The sequence below is a fragment of the Oncorhynchus nerka genome, linkage group LG22 (assembly GCF_034236695.1).
Source record: "Oncorhynchus nerka isolate Pitt River linkage group LG22, Oner_Uvic_2.0, whole genome shotgun sequence".
Taxonomy (NCBI): Eukaryota; Metazoa; Chordata; class Actinopteri; order Salmoniformes; family Salmonidae; genus Oncorhynchus; species Oncorhynchus nerka.
Window position 1 is genome coordinate 3,780,042 of NC_088417.1, and position 15,885 is coordinate 3,795,926.

The window sequence follows — 15,885 nt, forward strand, 5'->3', positions numbered from 1 at the left end:
CACTGTTAATTACCATACCAACCACTGTTAATTACCATACCAACCACTCTACAATACTATACCAACCACTGTTAATTACCATACCAACCACTCTACAATACTATACCAACCACTGTTAATTACCATACCAACCACTGTTAATTACCATACCAACCACTCTACAATACTATACCAACCACTGTTAATTACCATACCAACCACACTACATTACCATACCAACCACTCTACAATACCATACCAACCACTGTTAATTTCCATACCAACCACACTACATTACCATACCAACCACTCTACAATACCATACCAACCACTGTTAATTACCATACCAACCACTCTACAATACTATACCAACCACTGTTAATTACCATACCAACCACTCTACAATACTATACCAACCACTGTTAATTACCATACCAACCACTCTACAATACTATACCAACCACTGTTAATTACCATACCAACCACTCTACAATACTATACCAACCACTGTTAATTACCATACCAACCACTCTACAATACCATACCAACCACTGTTAATTACCATACCAACCACTCTACAATACTATACCAACCACTGTTAATTACCATACCAACCACTCTACAATACTATACCAACCACTGTTAATTACCATACCAACCACACTACATTACCATACCAACCACACTACAATACCATACCAACCACTGTTAATTACCATACCAACCACACTACATTACCATACCAACCACTCTACAATACTATACCAACCACTGTTAATTACCATACCAACCACACTACATTAATATACCAACCACACTACAATACCATACCAACCACTGTTAATTACCATACCAACCACACTACATTACCATACCAACCACTGTTAATTACCATACCAACCACTCTACAATACCATACCAACCACTGTTAATTACCATGCCAACCACACTACATTACCATACCAACCACTGTTAATTACCATACCAACCACTCTACAATACCATACCAACCACTGTTAATTACCATACCAACCACTGTTAATTACCATACCAACCACTGTTAATTACCATACCAACCACTCTACAATCCCATACCAACCACACTACATTACCATACCAACCACACTACATTACCATACCAACCACACTACATTACCATACCAACAACTCTACAATCCCATACCAACCACACTACATTACCCAACCAACCACTGTTAATTACCATACCAACCACACTACATTACCATACCAACCACTGTTAATTACCATACCAACCACTGTTAATTACCATACCAACCACTCTACAATACCACACCAACCACACTACATTACCATACCAACCACTCTACATTACCCAACCAACCACTGTTAATTACCATACCAACCACACTACATTACCATACCAATCACTGTTAATTACCATACCAACCACTCTACATTACTATACCAACCACACTAAATGACCACACCAACCATTCTACATTACCATACCAATCACTGTTAATTACCATACCAACCATACTAAATGACCACACCAACCGCACTACATTACCATACCAACCACACTACATTACCATACCAATCACTGTTAATTACCATACCAACCACTCTACATTACTATACCAACCACACTAAATGACCACACCAACAAGTCTACATTACCCAACCAACCACTCTTAATTACCATACCAAGCACACTACATTACCATGCAAACCACACTACATTACCCAACCAACCACACTAAATGACCACACCAACCACACTACATTACCCAACCAACCACTGTTAATTACCATACCAACCACACTAAATGACCACATCAACCACTCTACATTACCATACCAATCACACTACATTACCATGCAAACCACACTACATTACCATACCAACCCAACCAACCACACTAAATGACCACATCAACCACTCTACATTACCATACCAACCACACTAAATGACCACACCAACCACTCTACATTACCATACCAACCACACTAAATGACCACACCAACCACTCTACATTACCATACCGACCACACTAAATGACCACACCAACCACTCTACATTACCATACCAACCACACTAAATGACCACACCAACCACTCTACATTACCATACCGACCACACTAAATGACCACACCAACCACTCTACATTACCATACCGACCACACTAAATGACCACACCAACCACTCTACATTACCATACCGACCACACTAAATGACCACACCAACCACTCTACATTACCATACCAACCACTCTAAATGACCACACCAACCACTCTACATTACCATACCGACCACTCTACATTACCATACCGACCACACTAAATGACCACACCAACCACTCTACATTACCATACCAACCACTCTAAATGACCACACCAACCACTCTACAATACCACACCAACCACACTACATTACCATACCAACCACTCTACATTACCCAACCAACCACTGTTAATTACCATACCAACCACACTACATTACCATACCAATCACTGTTAATTACCATACCAACCACTCTACATTACTATACCAACCACACTAAATGACCACACCAACCATTCTACATTACCATACCAATCACTGTTAATTACCATACCAACCATACTAAATGACCACACCAACCGCACTACATTACCATACCAACCACACTACATTACCATACCAATCACTGTTAATTACCATACCAACCACTCTACATTACTATACCAACCACACTAAATGACCACACCAACAAGTCTACATTACCCAACCAACCACTCTTAATTACCATACCAAGCACACTACATTACCATGCAAACCACACTACATTACCCAACCAACCACACTAAATGACCACACCAACCACACTACATTACCCAACCAACCACTGTTAATTACCATACCAACCACACTAAATGACCACATCAACCACTCTACATTACCATACCAATCACACTACATTACCATGCAAACCACACTACATTACCCAACCAACCACACTAAATGACCACATCAACCACTCTACATTACCATACCAACCACACTAAATGACCACACCAACCACTCTACATTACCATACCAACCACACTAAATGACCACACCAACCACTCTACATTACCATACCGACCACACTAAATGACCACACCAACCACTCTACATTACCATACCGACCACACTAAATGACCACACCAACCACTCTACATTACCATACCGACCACACTAAATGACCACACCAACCACTCTACATTACCATACCGACCACACTAAATGACCACACCAACCACTCTACATTACCATACCGACCACACTAAATGACCACACCAACCACTCTACATTACCATACCAACCACTCTAAATGACCACACCAACCACTCTACATTACCATACCGACCACTCTACATTACCATACCGACCACACTAAATGACCACACCAACCACTCTACATTACCATACCAACCACTCTAAATGACCACACCAACCACTCTACATTACCATACCTACAACCACACTAAATGACCACACCAACCACTCTACATTACCACACCAACCACTCTACATTACCATACCGACCACACTAAATGACCACACCAACCACTCTACATTACCATACCAACCACTCTAAATGACCACACCAACCACTCTACATTACCATACCGACCACTCTACATTACCATACCAACCACTCCACATTACCATACCGACCACTCTACATTACCATACCGACCACACTAAATGACCACACCAACCACTCTACATTACCATACCAACCACTCTAAATGACCACACCAACCACTCTACATTACCATACCAACCACTCTACATTACCACACCAACCACTCTACATTACCATACCGACCACTCTACATTACCATACCGACCACTCTACATTACCACACATGAGATGATCCTAATGAAAACCAGTATGCACGGACGTAATTCCTTTACATATTTATTTACAGTTCATTTTTACAATTTTTTTTTAAAAAAAACTCCTTCAATGAAATACTTATGCCGTATAAAAAAAAGAATAACTTTCAGTATGAATGTAGTATAAGGATATTAATAGAGTGTGAGGGTTTATCTACGTACATACAGTTGGTGAACACTTATTAAGGAAGACATGAAGGTGTCTACTGAACACAGTATGCCAACAGTATCATGCCATACGCCCAAACACATTGGTAGTCCAATCTGTCGTGGTATACACATTTCACTGAACCTACTGTATAAAATGCTAGAGAATGATGTGTGGAATGTATAGTGCTCTGTGTGTTTAGCACCATTGAGAGCTGAATAGTGCTCTGTGTGTTTAGCACCATTGAGAGCTGAATAGTGCTCTATGTGTTTAGCTTCATTGAGAGCTGAATAGTGCTCTGTGTGTTTAGCACCATTGAGAGCTGAATAGTGCTCTGTGTGTTTTTAGCACCATTGAGGGCTGAATAGTGCTCTGTGTGTTTAGCTTCATTGAGAGCTGAATAGTGCTCTGTGTGTTTAGCTTCATTGAGAGCTGAATAGTGCTCTATGTGTTTAGCTTCATTGAGAGCTGAATAGTGCTCTGTGTGTTTTTAGCACCATTGAGGGCTGAATAGTGCTCTGTGTGTTTAGCTTCATTGAGAGCTGAATAGTGCTCTGTGTGTTTAGCACCATTGAGAGCTGAATAGTGCTCTGTGTGTTTAGCACCATTGAGAGCTGAATAGTGCTCTGTGTGTTCAGCACCATTGAGAGCTGAATAGTGCTCTGTGTGTTCAGCACCATTTGAATTGATTTGAAATTAGCAGCCAGCACTGTGTTACTTTGTCTTTACCTCCGACTTCAAAATGCACCTGAAACACATACTACGCCTGCAAGTGGAGGTGTCATAAAACTGTCAAACGTAAACAACACCTCGCAGGAGACAACGTAGCATTTTCTATAGCAAATATATTTACAGTGGCTAATTAATGATAAATAAGTGAATTGTTTTTAACTCCACAAGTTAGCCAAGATAATTAGCTAGCCAGCTATAATTGTTTACAGTTTGTTAGCGATCACTTTTTTGTTTGTTTGTTGTTGCTAGCGTTGCCGTGTCAATAACCTCCAGAAATGACAAGGTGTTTCCAGTTGTTTCCATGGGACCATTGTGAGGCGGTGTGTCCATGAGTATCCACTTCCAATGGCCGATGGTAAACCATAATACTGTAATACTGAAACAGTATCTGCACCATGTCTGTTATTAAACACCGTTCACGAGATTATCTTCAATCAATCAATCAATCAATCAATCAATCAATCAATCAATCAATCAATCAATCAATCCAATCAATCAATCAATCAATCAATCAATCAATCAATCAATCAATCCAATCAATCAATCAATCAATCAATCAATCAATCAATCAATCCAATCAATCAATCAATCAATCAATCAATCAATCAATCAATCAATCCAATCAATCAATCAATCAATCAATCAATCAATCAATCAATCAATCAAATCCATCAATCAATCAATCAATCAATCAATCAATCAATCAATCCAATTCATCATAGGATAATTGTATAAAAACATAAGTTCTAGTTACAACGTAAAACATTAATATACATTCTATGTACACATAATTATATATATATAAAAAAAAATGTGCTGCCTTCCAACGTAAATAAGCCCATATATATACAAAAATAGCATGTTTTCAGGACTGTTGTACAAATCCTTTCAGGAGGGAAAGTCTCTGTGTTTGGGGTGGGGGGGGGGGGGGTCAAGATGTTAGCTTGGTGTTAGTCTTCGTCCCAAATGGCACCCTATTCCCTATGTAGCACACTACTTTAGACCAGGGCTGGCCCCCTATCCCCTATGTAGTGCACTACTTTAGACCAGGGCTGGCCCCCTATCCCCTATGTAGTGCACTACTTTAGACCAGGGCCCATAGGGCTACATAGAGAATAGGCTGTGATTTGGGACGCAGGCTGGACGGAGACTCTATTTGAACCACTGCAGATAGTTTGTGTTGAGGGCTGGGAAGCACATGTTGTTGGAACAGGAGCCTCCGTAGCTGGGGGGACAAGCGGAGCACGGGACGCCTACTTTATAGGGTGCCTCTCCGATCCAGTTCCCCCTGGAAAACACAAGACAGACACAGAGTTAATACTGGCACGGAGTGGTCTGTAGGTTAGGGTTAGCATAACCGCTACATAGCTAGCGGATAACTATCTTATAGAGGAATGTAATTAGGGTACGTATAAGCTAGCCAATAACAGAGTGTGGATGACGTCATTGTCAGTAAGACTGTCAGTAGCTACGTTGATAGTGGGCACCATTGTACCTGTGGTGGAACGTATTTATCTCGAGTAAAAAGGGAATCATTTCTAAAACGGCTGCTTAGTCACCAACGTTACACCGTGTGGAAGCCATGTCCTCCATTAGTGAGTTAAAACAGGTCACCACAGTGCTGGTTGTATTATCCCCCAGCCAAAAGAGAAGAAAAGGACCGAGTCACAAGTCGCTCAATGGTTACGAAACGCCCGGCTTTGATTCCTGGAATTAAGGAATTAATTATTCTGTAATTCTGGTGAGGCTGTGGAGCATTTGGAATGTAGCTGGTACCTGTAGGTACACGGCCTTGTGTGCGGTATGTCTGAGTCGCTAGGCAACCACAGCAACATGGCGGCCAACGCTAAAGCTCCAATGGATGGAGACGAACCGCACTGTTGCCAACAGCGGGTTGAGCATCGGGCATGCTCGGAAACTAAGGTACAGTTGTTAAAGACAATCGGACAACAGAAAGCAAATACCTTTTCTCAAAGATACCGTGTTCCTTATTCCTGAAATGTCAAAGGGGTGACGATAGAAGTAGAATATTATATTATATTCTGTCTACTTACTTGGATGAATAGTTGCACACTAAGTATGTTGACCGTTTCCACACGTTCCCCCACACGTTCATGTTGTGACATGTATGTACAGCACAGCCGACTTTGTTTGTTGTGGCCCAAACCATCTGTAAAGACAGAGAGACCACCGTAGGGATCATCGTTATGTAAAGATCATTTAAAACAGTTACATTGGCCCAGTGCAGTCAGAAAACGGGATTTTCCTATATATATATATATATATATATAATAATAATACTGAGAAATTGTGAAATTGATGATAATGCGCTTTAAGAGCTGTTTGAAAACACCGCCTGAATGAAATCTCAGCGTGTTTTGGTGGGTGGAGTTTTGGCTTTCCACTGTGACATCACCAGGAGGTGAATGGAGTTAATAGACCAATGAGAAAGAGAGTTCCAAACCTCTCTGCCAATAACAGCTAATTTTTCGGGTTTTCCACTCACAGACAGTCCGAGCAAAATTCTTGCTTGAGAAATTGTCCTTTGCTAAGAAGCTATTTTTGTTTATTTTTGACCATTTCAATTGAAAAAAAAACACGGTAAGGTAAACCAGAAATTATTTATTTGATATTTGATATTTATTTGATATTGAGATTAAAAAAACATCTGCATTGGACCTTTAAAAAAAAAAAATCTTTATTTAACCAGGCAAGTCAGTTAAGAACAAATTCTTATTTTCAATGACGGCCCTAGGAACAGTGGGTTAACTGCCTGTTCAGGGGCAAAAGGGCAGATTTGTACCTTGTCAGCTCAGGGGTTTGAACTTGCAACCTTCCGGTTACTAGTCCAGCGCTCTAACCACTAAGCTACCCTGCTGACCCCGCAGTAGCAGTTGCAAATGAGGTTAAATACCTGGTTAAATAGAGGTGAAATAAAATAAATGAAGAGATGCACGAGTGACACAAACATTAACATCAATCGAGTATTGACCGCATTGGGTTAAACCAAGATATGACTCCGCCCAGAATGACGAGGTCCTTGTGTCTTCCTACCTGTGTATAATGTGTACACATGGGTCCGTAGCATTTCAGGGGGCACCTGGGGTTGCAGTCCTGGGGGTAAGGGAACACATAGTCCTTCACTTCATCATGCCAGGGCTTCACTAACTGGAGAATAGAGCGGTAGCTGAGGACAGACACACGCAGACGTTCAGATGAGTACGGAGAGTAGATCCATAACTAAAAAAGTTATTATTTCTAGTTGGTGGCAAAAGATACGAGTCAAAGACTAAGGCACTGTTTCCCCAAAGTCAGGTCATTCACTCAGCCAGGGGCCGGTCTTGTGGGTCGCAGCTGGAGACATGCTCCATGTCCCAAATGGCATTCTATTCCCTATTCCCCCCCCCCCCCTTGGAGCTCTGGTCAAACGTAGCACACTACATAATGAATAGGGGCATTTAGGAAGCAGACTGGCAGGCTGGGTCAGGACATTTAGGAAGCAGACTGGGTCAGGACATTTAGGAAGCAGACTGGGTCAGGACATTTAGGAAGCAGACTGGGTCAGGACATTTAGGAAGCAGGCTGGGTCAGGACATTTAGGAAGCAGACTGGGTCAGGACATTTAGGAAGCAGACTGGGTCAGGACATTTAGGAAGCAGGCTGGGTCAGGACATTTAGGAAGCAGACTGGGTCAGGACATTTAGGAAGCAGACTGGGTCAGGACATTTAGGAAGCAGACTGGGTCAGGACATTTAGGAAGCAGACTGGGTCAGGACATTTAGGAAGCAGATTGGGTCAGGACATTTAGGAAGAAGACTGGGTCAGGACATTTAGGTAGCAGACTGGGTCATCAACAGAAGAAACCATTGGAGACAGTTCCAGGACCAGTTTCCCCTCCCCCAGATCCTGAACCTTCAGAGGGTTGAACACCAAACTGACATGTGGTCAGCATCTAGGGTCAACAGTGAGGGGTCAAAGTTCAGAGGTGACTCACCGTCCAGTCCTGACAGAGAGGTTCTGGCCCAGGAACCTGAGGAGGTGTCGAGGTCCGTGCTCCCACAGACACGCGTGGGCCCAGTCCTCAGCTGACTTAGACAGGGTCTCGTCCCACGACTATACACACACACACACACACACACACACACACACACACACACACACACACACACAAACAGGGAACATGAGAAACATGAGATCATGAGTAACATGACTAAGCTAAGAAAAATATACACACAAAGCCTTGTCTATTCTCCCTGTTCCCACACGATAAAGCCTTGTCTATTCTCCCTGTTCCCACACGTTAAAGCCTTGTTTATTCTCCCTGTTCCCACACATTAAAGCCTTGTCTATTCTCCCTGTTCTCACACGATAAAGCCTTGTCTATTTTCCCTGTTCCCACACGTTAAAGCCTTGTCTATTCTCCCTGTTCCCACACGTTAGAGCCTTGTTTATTCTCCCTGTTCTCACACGATAAAGCCTTGTCTATTCTCCCTGTTCCCACACGTTAAAGTCTTGTCTATTCTCCCTGTTCTCACACGATAAAGCCTTGTCTATTCTCCCTGTTCTCACACGATAAAGCCTTGTCTATTCTCCCTGTTCCCACATATCTATGATCTCTTTGAAACGTTTAATTCACGTGAAACTGTTCTGCTGTGTTCTAGGTAGTCCAACACAACGTTCCATGAGTTCTGATGCAACAGTGACGCGTGCTGTCTTCGGTTAGTCAACAGAACTGCTGAAACGGAATTGGATCAGGGTCAAGTCGAGACAACCTCCTCGATTATAGTACCTCTCTCTCTCTCTCTCTCTCTCTCTCTCTCTCTCTGTCTCTCTCTCTGTCTCTCTGTCTCTCTCTCTCTCCTGGTTCAACCTCCTAGATTATAGTACCACTCTCTCTCTCTCTCTCTCTCTCTCTGTCTCTCTCTCTCTCTCGTGGTTCAACCTCCTAGATTATAGTCTCTCTCTCTCTCTCTCTCTCTCTCTCTCTCTCAACCTCCTAGATTATAGTACCACTCTCTCTCTCACGTGGTTCAACCTCCTAGATTATAGTACCACTCTCTCTCTCACGTGGTTCACCTACCTCCTAGATTATAGTACCACTCTCTCTCTCACGTGGTTCAACCTCCTAGATTATAGTACCACTCTCTCTCTCACGTGGTTCACCTACCTCCTAGATTATAGTACCACTCTCTCTCTCTCTCTCTCTCTCACGTGGTTCAACCTCCTAGATTATAGTACCACTCTCTCTCTCTCACGTGGTTCAACCTCCTAGATTATAGTACCACTCTCTCTCTCACGTGGTTCAACCTCCTAGATTATAGTACCACTCTCTCTCTCACGTGGTTCACCTACCTCCTAGATTATAGTACCACTCTCTCTCTCTCTCTCTCTCTCTCACGTGGTTCAACCTCCTAGATTATAGTACCACTCTCTCTCTCTCATGTGGTTCAACCTCCTAGATTATAGTACCACTCTCTCTCTCTCTCTCTCTCACGTGGTTCAACCTCCTAGATTATAGTACCACTCTCTCTCTCTCTCTCACGTGGTTCAACCTCCTAGATTATAGTACCACTCTCTCTCTCTCTCTCTCTCTCTCACGTGGTTCAACCTCCTAGATTATAGTACCACTCTCTCTCTCTCACGTGGTTCAACCTCCTAGATTATAGTACCACTCTCTCTCTCTCTCACTCTCTCTCTCACGTGGTTCAACCTCCTAGATTATAGTACCACTCTCTCTCTCTCTCACTCTCTCTCTCACGTGGTTCAACCTCCTAGATTATAGTACCACTCTCTCTCTCTCACGTGGTTCAACCTCCTAGATTATAGTACCACTCTCTCTCTCTCACGTGGTTCAACCTCCTAGATTATAGTACCACTCTCTCTCTCTCACGTGGTTCAACCTCCTAGATTATAGTACCACTCTCTCTCTCTCTCTCTCACTCTCTCTCTCTCTCTCTCTCTCACTCTCTCTCTCACGTGGTTCAACCTCCTAGATGGTAGAACTAGATCTAAATTGGAACACCGAAAAAATAAACTACTAGAGTAATGTCTGTTCTTTTATTTTTTAATTTCAGATTAAATCAAGACGAGTGATAGCCTACATCCCGTCGTATATTTAAAACAAACATTGAATGTTCTCCACTTTGCCATAGACTTTAAGTGTATTGACTGCCAACTCTCCCACTGTGTCCTTGACGTTGCCAGCCACCATCCTCCTATGATAGCTATGCAACTGGCCCGTTCAGAGCGATGCACTGCCAATAGTTGGTTTTATCATAGCCTTTTACAGTGGCCTCTACAATGCACTGTTCTCTGCATCTGCAACCGGCTACCGGCGACCAGCTACCGTGTGTTTAAACCCATTCATCACTCAGTCATGAACAACTCCAACCAAACCCACCACTACATGGACACTTGGATCACAAACGGCACCCTATTTCATATGTAAGCGCACTACTTTTGACCAGGGTTGGCACCCTATTCCCTATGTAGCACACTACTTTTGACCAGGGCCCATAATATTCCATTCAGGACTTAACCTGAGGTGATCTTACTAGGTTACTAGGTTACTAGGCATTGAGGAGTACTTTAGCTCCTACTGTTTTCCCCCTGTCAGACCCCTCTAAAACGTGACCCCTCTCCCAGCGAGGCTGCAGGTGGTCCTGTACGCTGAAATGTGCTCAACAGCTGGGTCATGGCCAGAGAGGGTCAGAGAGGGGGCCAGAGGAGATATTTGTCACTGAGCATCCTGCTCTGAACTACACATGGGCACCATTCCAAGTAGACCCCTATTCCCTATATACTGCAACTACTTTTGACCAGAGCCATATGGCCTGTGCACTATATAGGGAATAGGGTGCCATCTGGGGGGACCTTGATTCACATCAACCTATCACACGTCACCAGTCACCGTGACAGAGAGCGTCTGTCACTAAGCAACACACATTTATCAAGGAATAGAGCAGCTTCTCCGGGACATGTCTACTGGAGTTTATAAGAACCATGGCAACTGATCTAACAAGTAGGTATCAAAACATAAACACCAATATCGGTATTACAAATTAGAAGAGCAAATGAAGGAAGAAAGATAATTCATCATTAAATCAATAACCAATTTATTGATAAAGTTGAAGATATAGATCACTTACCATGTACTCCATATTGGACGCCGGAGGGAAGACTTTCCCTCTTACTTTATTGTGGTAATCAAGAATGGCAAGCATGTCGTTTTGTGAAATATAACGCTTCCTCCTGGTCAGGGGAATATTCTCGCTGTCTGCTTCTCCATAGCTGAACGCTGCGCCAAGATCGGTGAAATTGGTGTCTGGCAACGTCGAGGACACGGTGGGAGAGTTGGCTGCCAATACACTTGCTCGGAAAGATATGCACAACAGCAGAAAGTCCATGGCAAAGTGCGGAGCATTCATATTTGCTTCTTTAAAATATGCGACGGGATGTAGGCTATCCCTAGTCTTGATTTAATCTGAAATGACATTTAAAAAAGGGAACAGACATTATTCTAGTAGTCTATTTATGCCAAACTGTATTTCAAGTAGTACAAACGTCTGTAAAAAAAATAAAAAATAAAACATTCTCAACGATTCCCCAAAATATAACAAAAACACATGCAGCAGTAAAAATATCGGTCACAACAGAAGAAATCAAATCATTCTACGTAATGTTGGAAAGGTCCTACCTTCTACTTTGCGGCTGTATCTTGTGTCTGTGTTGCCAGGCGACACTCTTCCAAAGTCCTAGTTAGAATAGTGGATAAGAGAGAGACAGAGAGAGAGACAGAGACGCTTCCTTCCAGCAGTACTAGACTTGCCAGTAGCTCCTTCCAAACTATAGGAGGACTCCGGCTGCAGTTGGACGCGCTCGGTTTATATATCACAGCGGTTGATGGAGGAAGTACGCCGAGCTGTCCGAGGGTGTGTGGACCAGGTCCCTGTCACCTGAAACAAAACATCATTTGGAGAGAGACGTCATGTTAGGTTTTCTTTAATCCCCTTCCTGGCAGAGAGAGCTTGCTTCACTTCATCACAAACATCTGTTTTACGTTTAGCCTACCGGACAAAGTGAAAAAGAAAACATATGAGAAGAAAACCGCATAATCCCGCAATACGGGTCAGAGAAGGGTGGGATGGGTTAAAGACGACTACAGCGGTCATGATGCAATAGAGACAGCTGGGGGACAACAGGTAACTGATACACTGATATTTCCACGGAGAAAATGTGATGAATGAAAGTTATGTTATATGTGGGTTATTACAATGTAATAACAATGTTATTGAGCCAGGGATGGGCAATTTTGATAGCAAATCTGAACTCGTCATGTGGCTTGCGGGTCTGCATACATACACAAGCAGTCAGAGCCGGCCTTAGCCTTTTGGGAGCCCTGAGTAAACATTTGAGCAAAACATTGTAGAGGCACCACTCTTGACAGTGGAGAGAAAACATTGAAGTTTCAGAGTAAATTTCCTGCAATTCAATACATTTTGCCAAGTGGTGTAGAGAACATGTTGTCGTTTTAAAACGTTTTCTGCAATCCAACACATTTTTGCAATTGGGCGGAGAAAAGATTTAGTTATTAAATAACTAATTTCATACAATCTACTTATTTTACCATGTGGTGGGGAGAAATTCTTGATTTTAATACGATATCTGAGTGAGAGTGACTAACAAAATCAATTGCCCCCCCCCCCCGGTCGGTAGTTTCGTCCATGATTACTACAAGGTTAGACAGGTTGGTAAATTCATCGAGCCACCTAAGAAATGTTAGCTGACATGCCTTATTGACTGACTGTCAGTAATCTAGGTTAATTTAAAGACCCTTGTGCCCTTCGGTCTCAACGTAGACTTTGATCTGAAGCCATTCTTGTGATTACTGTGACTTTGCCATTGTAATTGTGTCACGAATCCCGCTTCCTGAGTCTGTGTTTGCCTGTGTTTCTGTCCTGGAGTGTGTTTCCGGCGTCCTGGAACGCACCCGGTCTGGTTGCCGGGCGAATTAGCTTGTTGGGAGATCGATGTTCACCCGCACCTGTATTCCATCAGTAATCTGCACACCTGTCCTGATCATCACCTCTCCCCTTCAAAAGCTCTGACCCGACATCCATTCCCTGCCGGATCGTTAGCCATGAACAGTATGTTGTGCCATAGTATCAGCCTCAAGTTGGATAGAATTTGTTTAGTTGTTTTTTACGTATTGCTTGCCTTAAACTTACCTCCGTTTGTTCTGTCTTCAGTTACTCACTCGGATCATTTACCCCATTCCCGCCTGGTCGTCGGAGGATACCGCTACCCCATTGGATCCACCTATTTACTCCCATCAACTCACCACCGCTGCCCGCTACGCCACCTGGATATATCTACCCATTCACATTCACTTGTAAATAAAGACTCACATTCTTCCTACTCTCCTTGTCCTGGTCTGCTTCTGGTTTCGATTTTGAAAGAACGTGACAAATTGTGTGTAAACTTGTATAGTCAAATTAATCTATGATCGTATGCTATCCATTTGTTTGTATACTGTTCTTTGTATGACATTTTAATATTTGATTATTAACCAAATGATATTAGGCCACTCCTGGCCATGATTACAGACACCTGTGTCTTTTGACACTATATAAAACGAGTCATCCCGCAGTGTTTGTGATTATACCCTGACGAAGACGAAACGTTGGTATTAAAGTTTTGCATCTGAGCTCCAAGAGTGTGCGGCTCTCTTTTATTTTTCAAGTATCTAGGTTTCCGTCTAATTGAAGAAAGATTTTCATGCTAATCTTTAAAAAAAAAAGAGCATAAAGAAAATATGCTAATTTTCCCACCAAACAGACTCGTTGCAGATAAAACATCAGTGCGTGACAACGTAGTAAACATGACATGTACTTTTTGTGCTTAAGTGTTCATGTACTGAATAAAAATCTAAAGTTCAATGTGTTTCCGTGACACAAAAACTGTGTTTAAAGTGTTAAATATCAAATGTGTCTCCTCTGGTCTTGGCGCCTGGGCTCTAGCCAACAGCTCCCAGATAGGGTGGGCAGGCTAGCCTACATCATGAGATTATAGCCAACAGCTCCCAGATAGGGTGGGCAGGCTAGCCTACATCATGAGATTATAGCCAACAGCTCCCAGATAGGGTGGGCAGGCTAGCCTACATAATGAGATTATAGCTAACAGCTCCCAGATAGGGTGGGCAGGCTAGCCTACATCATGACATTATAGCCAACAGCTCCCAGATAGGGTGGGCAGGCTAGCCTACATCATGAGATTATAGCCAACAGCTCCCAGATAGGGTGGGCAGGCTAGCCTACATCATGAGATTATAGCCAACAGCTCCCAGATAGGGTGGGCAGGCTAGCCTACATAATGAGATTATAGCTAACAGCTCCCAGATAGGGTTGGCAGGCTAGCCTACATCATGAGATTATAGCCAACAGCTCCCAGATAGGGTGGGCAGGCTAGCCTACATCATGAGATTATAGCCAACAGCTCCCAGATAGGGTGGGCAGGCTAGCCTACATAATGAGATTATAGCTAACAGCTCCCAGATAGGGTGGGCAGGCTAGCCTACATCATGAGATTATAGCCAACAGCTCCCAGATAGGGTGGGCAGGCTAGCCTACATAATGAGATTATAGCTAACAGCTCCCAGATAGGGTGGGCAGGCTAGCCTCATCATGACATTATAGCCAACAGCTCCCAGATAGGGTGGGCAGGCTAGCCTACATCATGAGATTATAGCCAACAGCTCCCAGATAGGGTGGGCAGGCTAGCCTACATAATGAGATTATAGCTAACAGCTCCCAGATAGGGTGGGCAGGCTAGCCTACATCATGACATTATAGCCAACAGCTCCCAGATAGGGTGGGCAGGCTAGCCTACATCATGAGATTATAGCCAACAGCTCCCAGATAGGGTGGGCAGGCTAGCCTACATCATGAGATTATAGCCAACAGCTCCCAGATAGGGTGGGCAGGCTAGCCTACATAATGAGATTATAGCTAACAGCTCCCAGATAGGGTGGGCAGGCTAGCCTACATAATGAGATTATAGCTAACAGCTCCCAGATAGGGTGGGCAGGCTAGCCTACATAATGAGATTATAGCTAACA

The 15,885-nt window shown here is 43.1% G+C and overlaps 1 protein-coding gene and 1 long non-coding RNA gene across 2 annotated transcripts; one reads left to right on the forward strand and one right to left on the reverse strand.

The window, feature by feature from the left end:
• Positions 1–3,898: 3,898 nt before the first annotated feature.
• Positions 3,899–12,554, reverse strand: LOC115125821 (peptidase inhibitor 15-A-like). Its single transcript, XM_065006866.1, has 6 exons — positions 12,466–12,554; positions 11,918–12,252; positions 8,764–8,882; positions 7,824–7,956; positions 6,824–6,939; positions 3,899–6,057 (listed from the first exon to the last, which is right to left on the reverse strand). Exons 2-6 carry the CDS (start codon positions 12,194–12,196, stop codon positions 5,922–5,924), a joined length of 783 nt encoding a protein of 260 aa, XP_064862938.1. The 5' UTR covers positions 12,197–12,252; positions 12,466–12,554; the 3' UTR covers positions 3,899–5,921.
• A 139-nt stretch (positions 12,555–12,693) lies between these two features.
• LOC135563730 (uncharacterized) lies at positions 12,694–14,475 on the forward strand. The gene is made up of 3 exons (XR_010460442.1): positions 12,694–12,970; positions 13,733–13,915; positions 14,018–14,475. It is a non-coding gene; the product is annotated as an uncharacterized LOC135563730 (long non-coding RNA).
• The last annotated feature ends 1,410 nt before the right edge of the window (positions 14,476–15,885 follow it).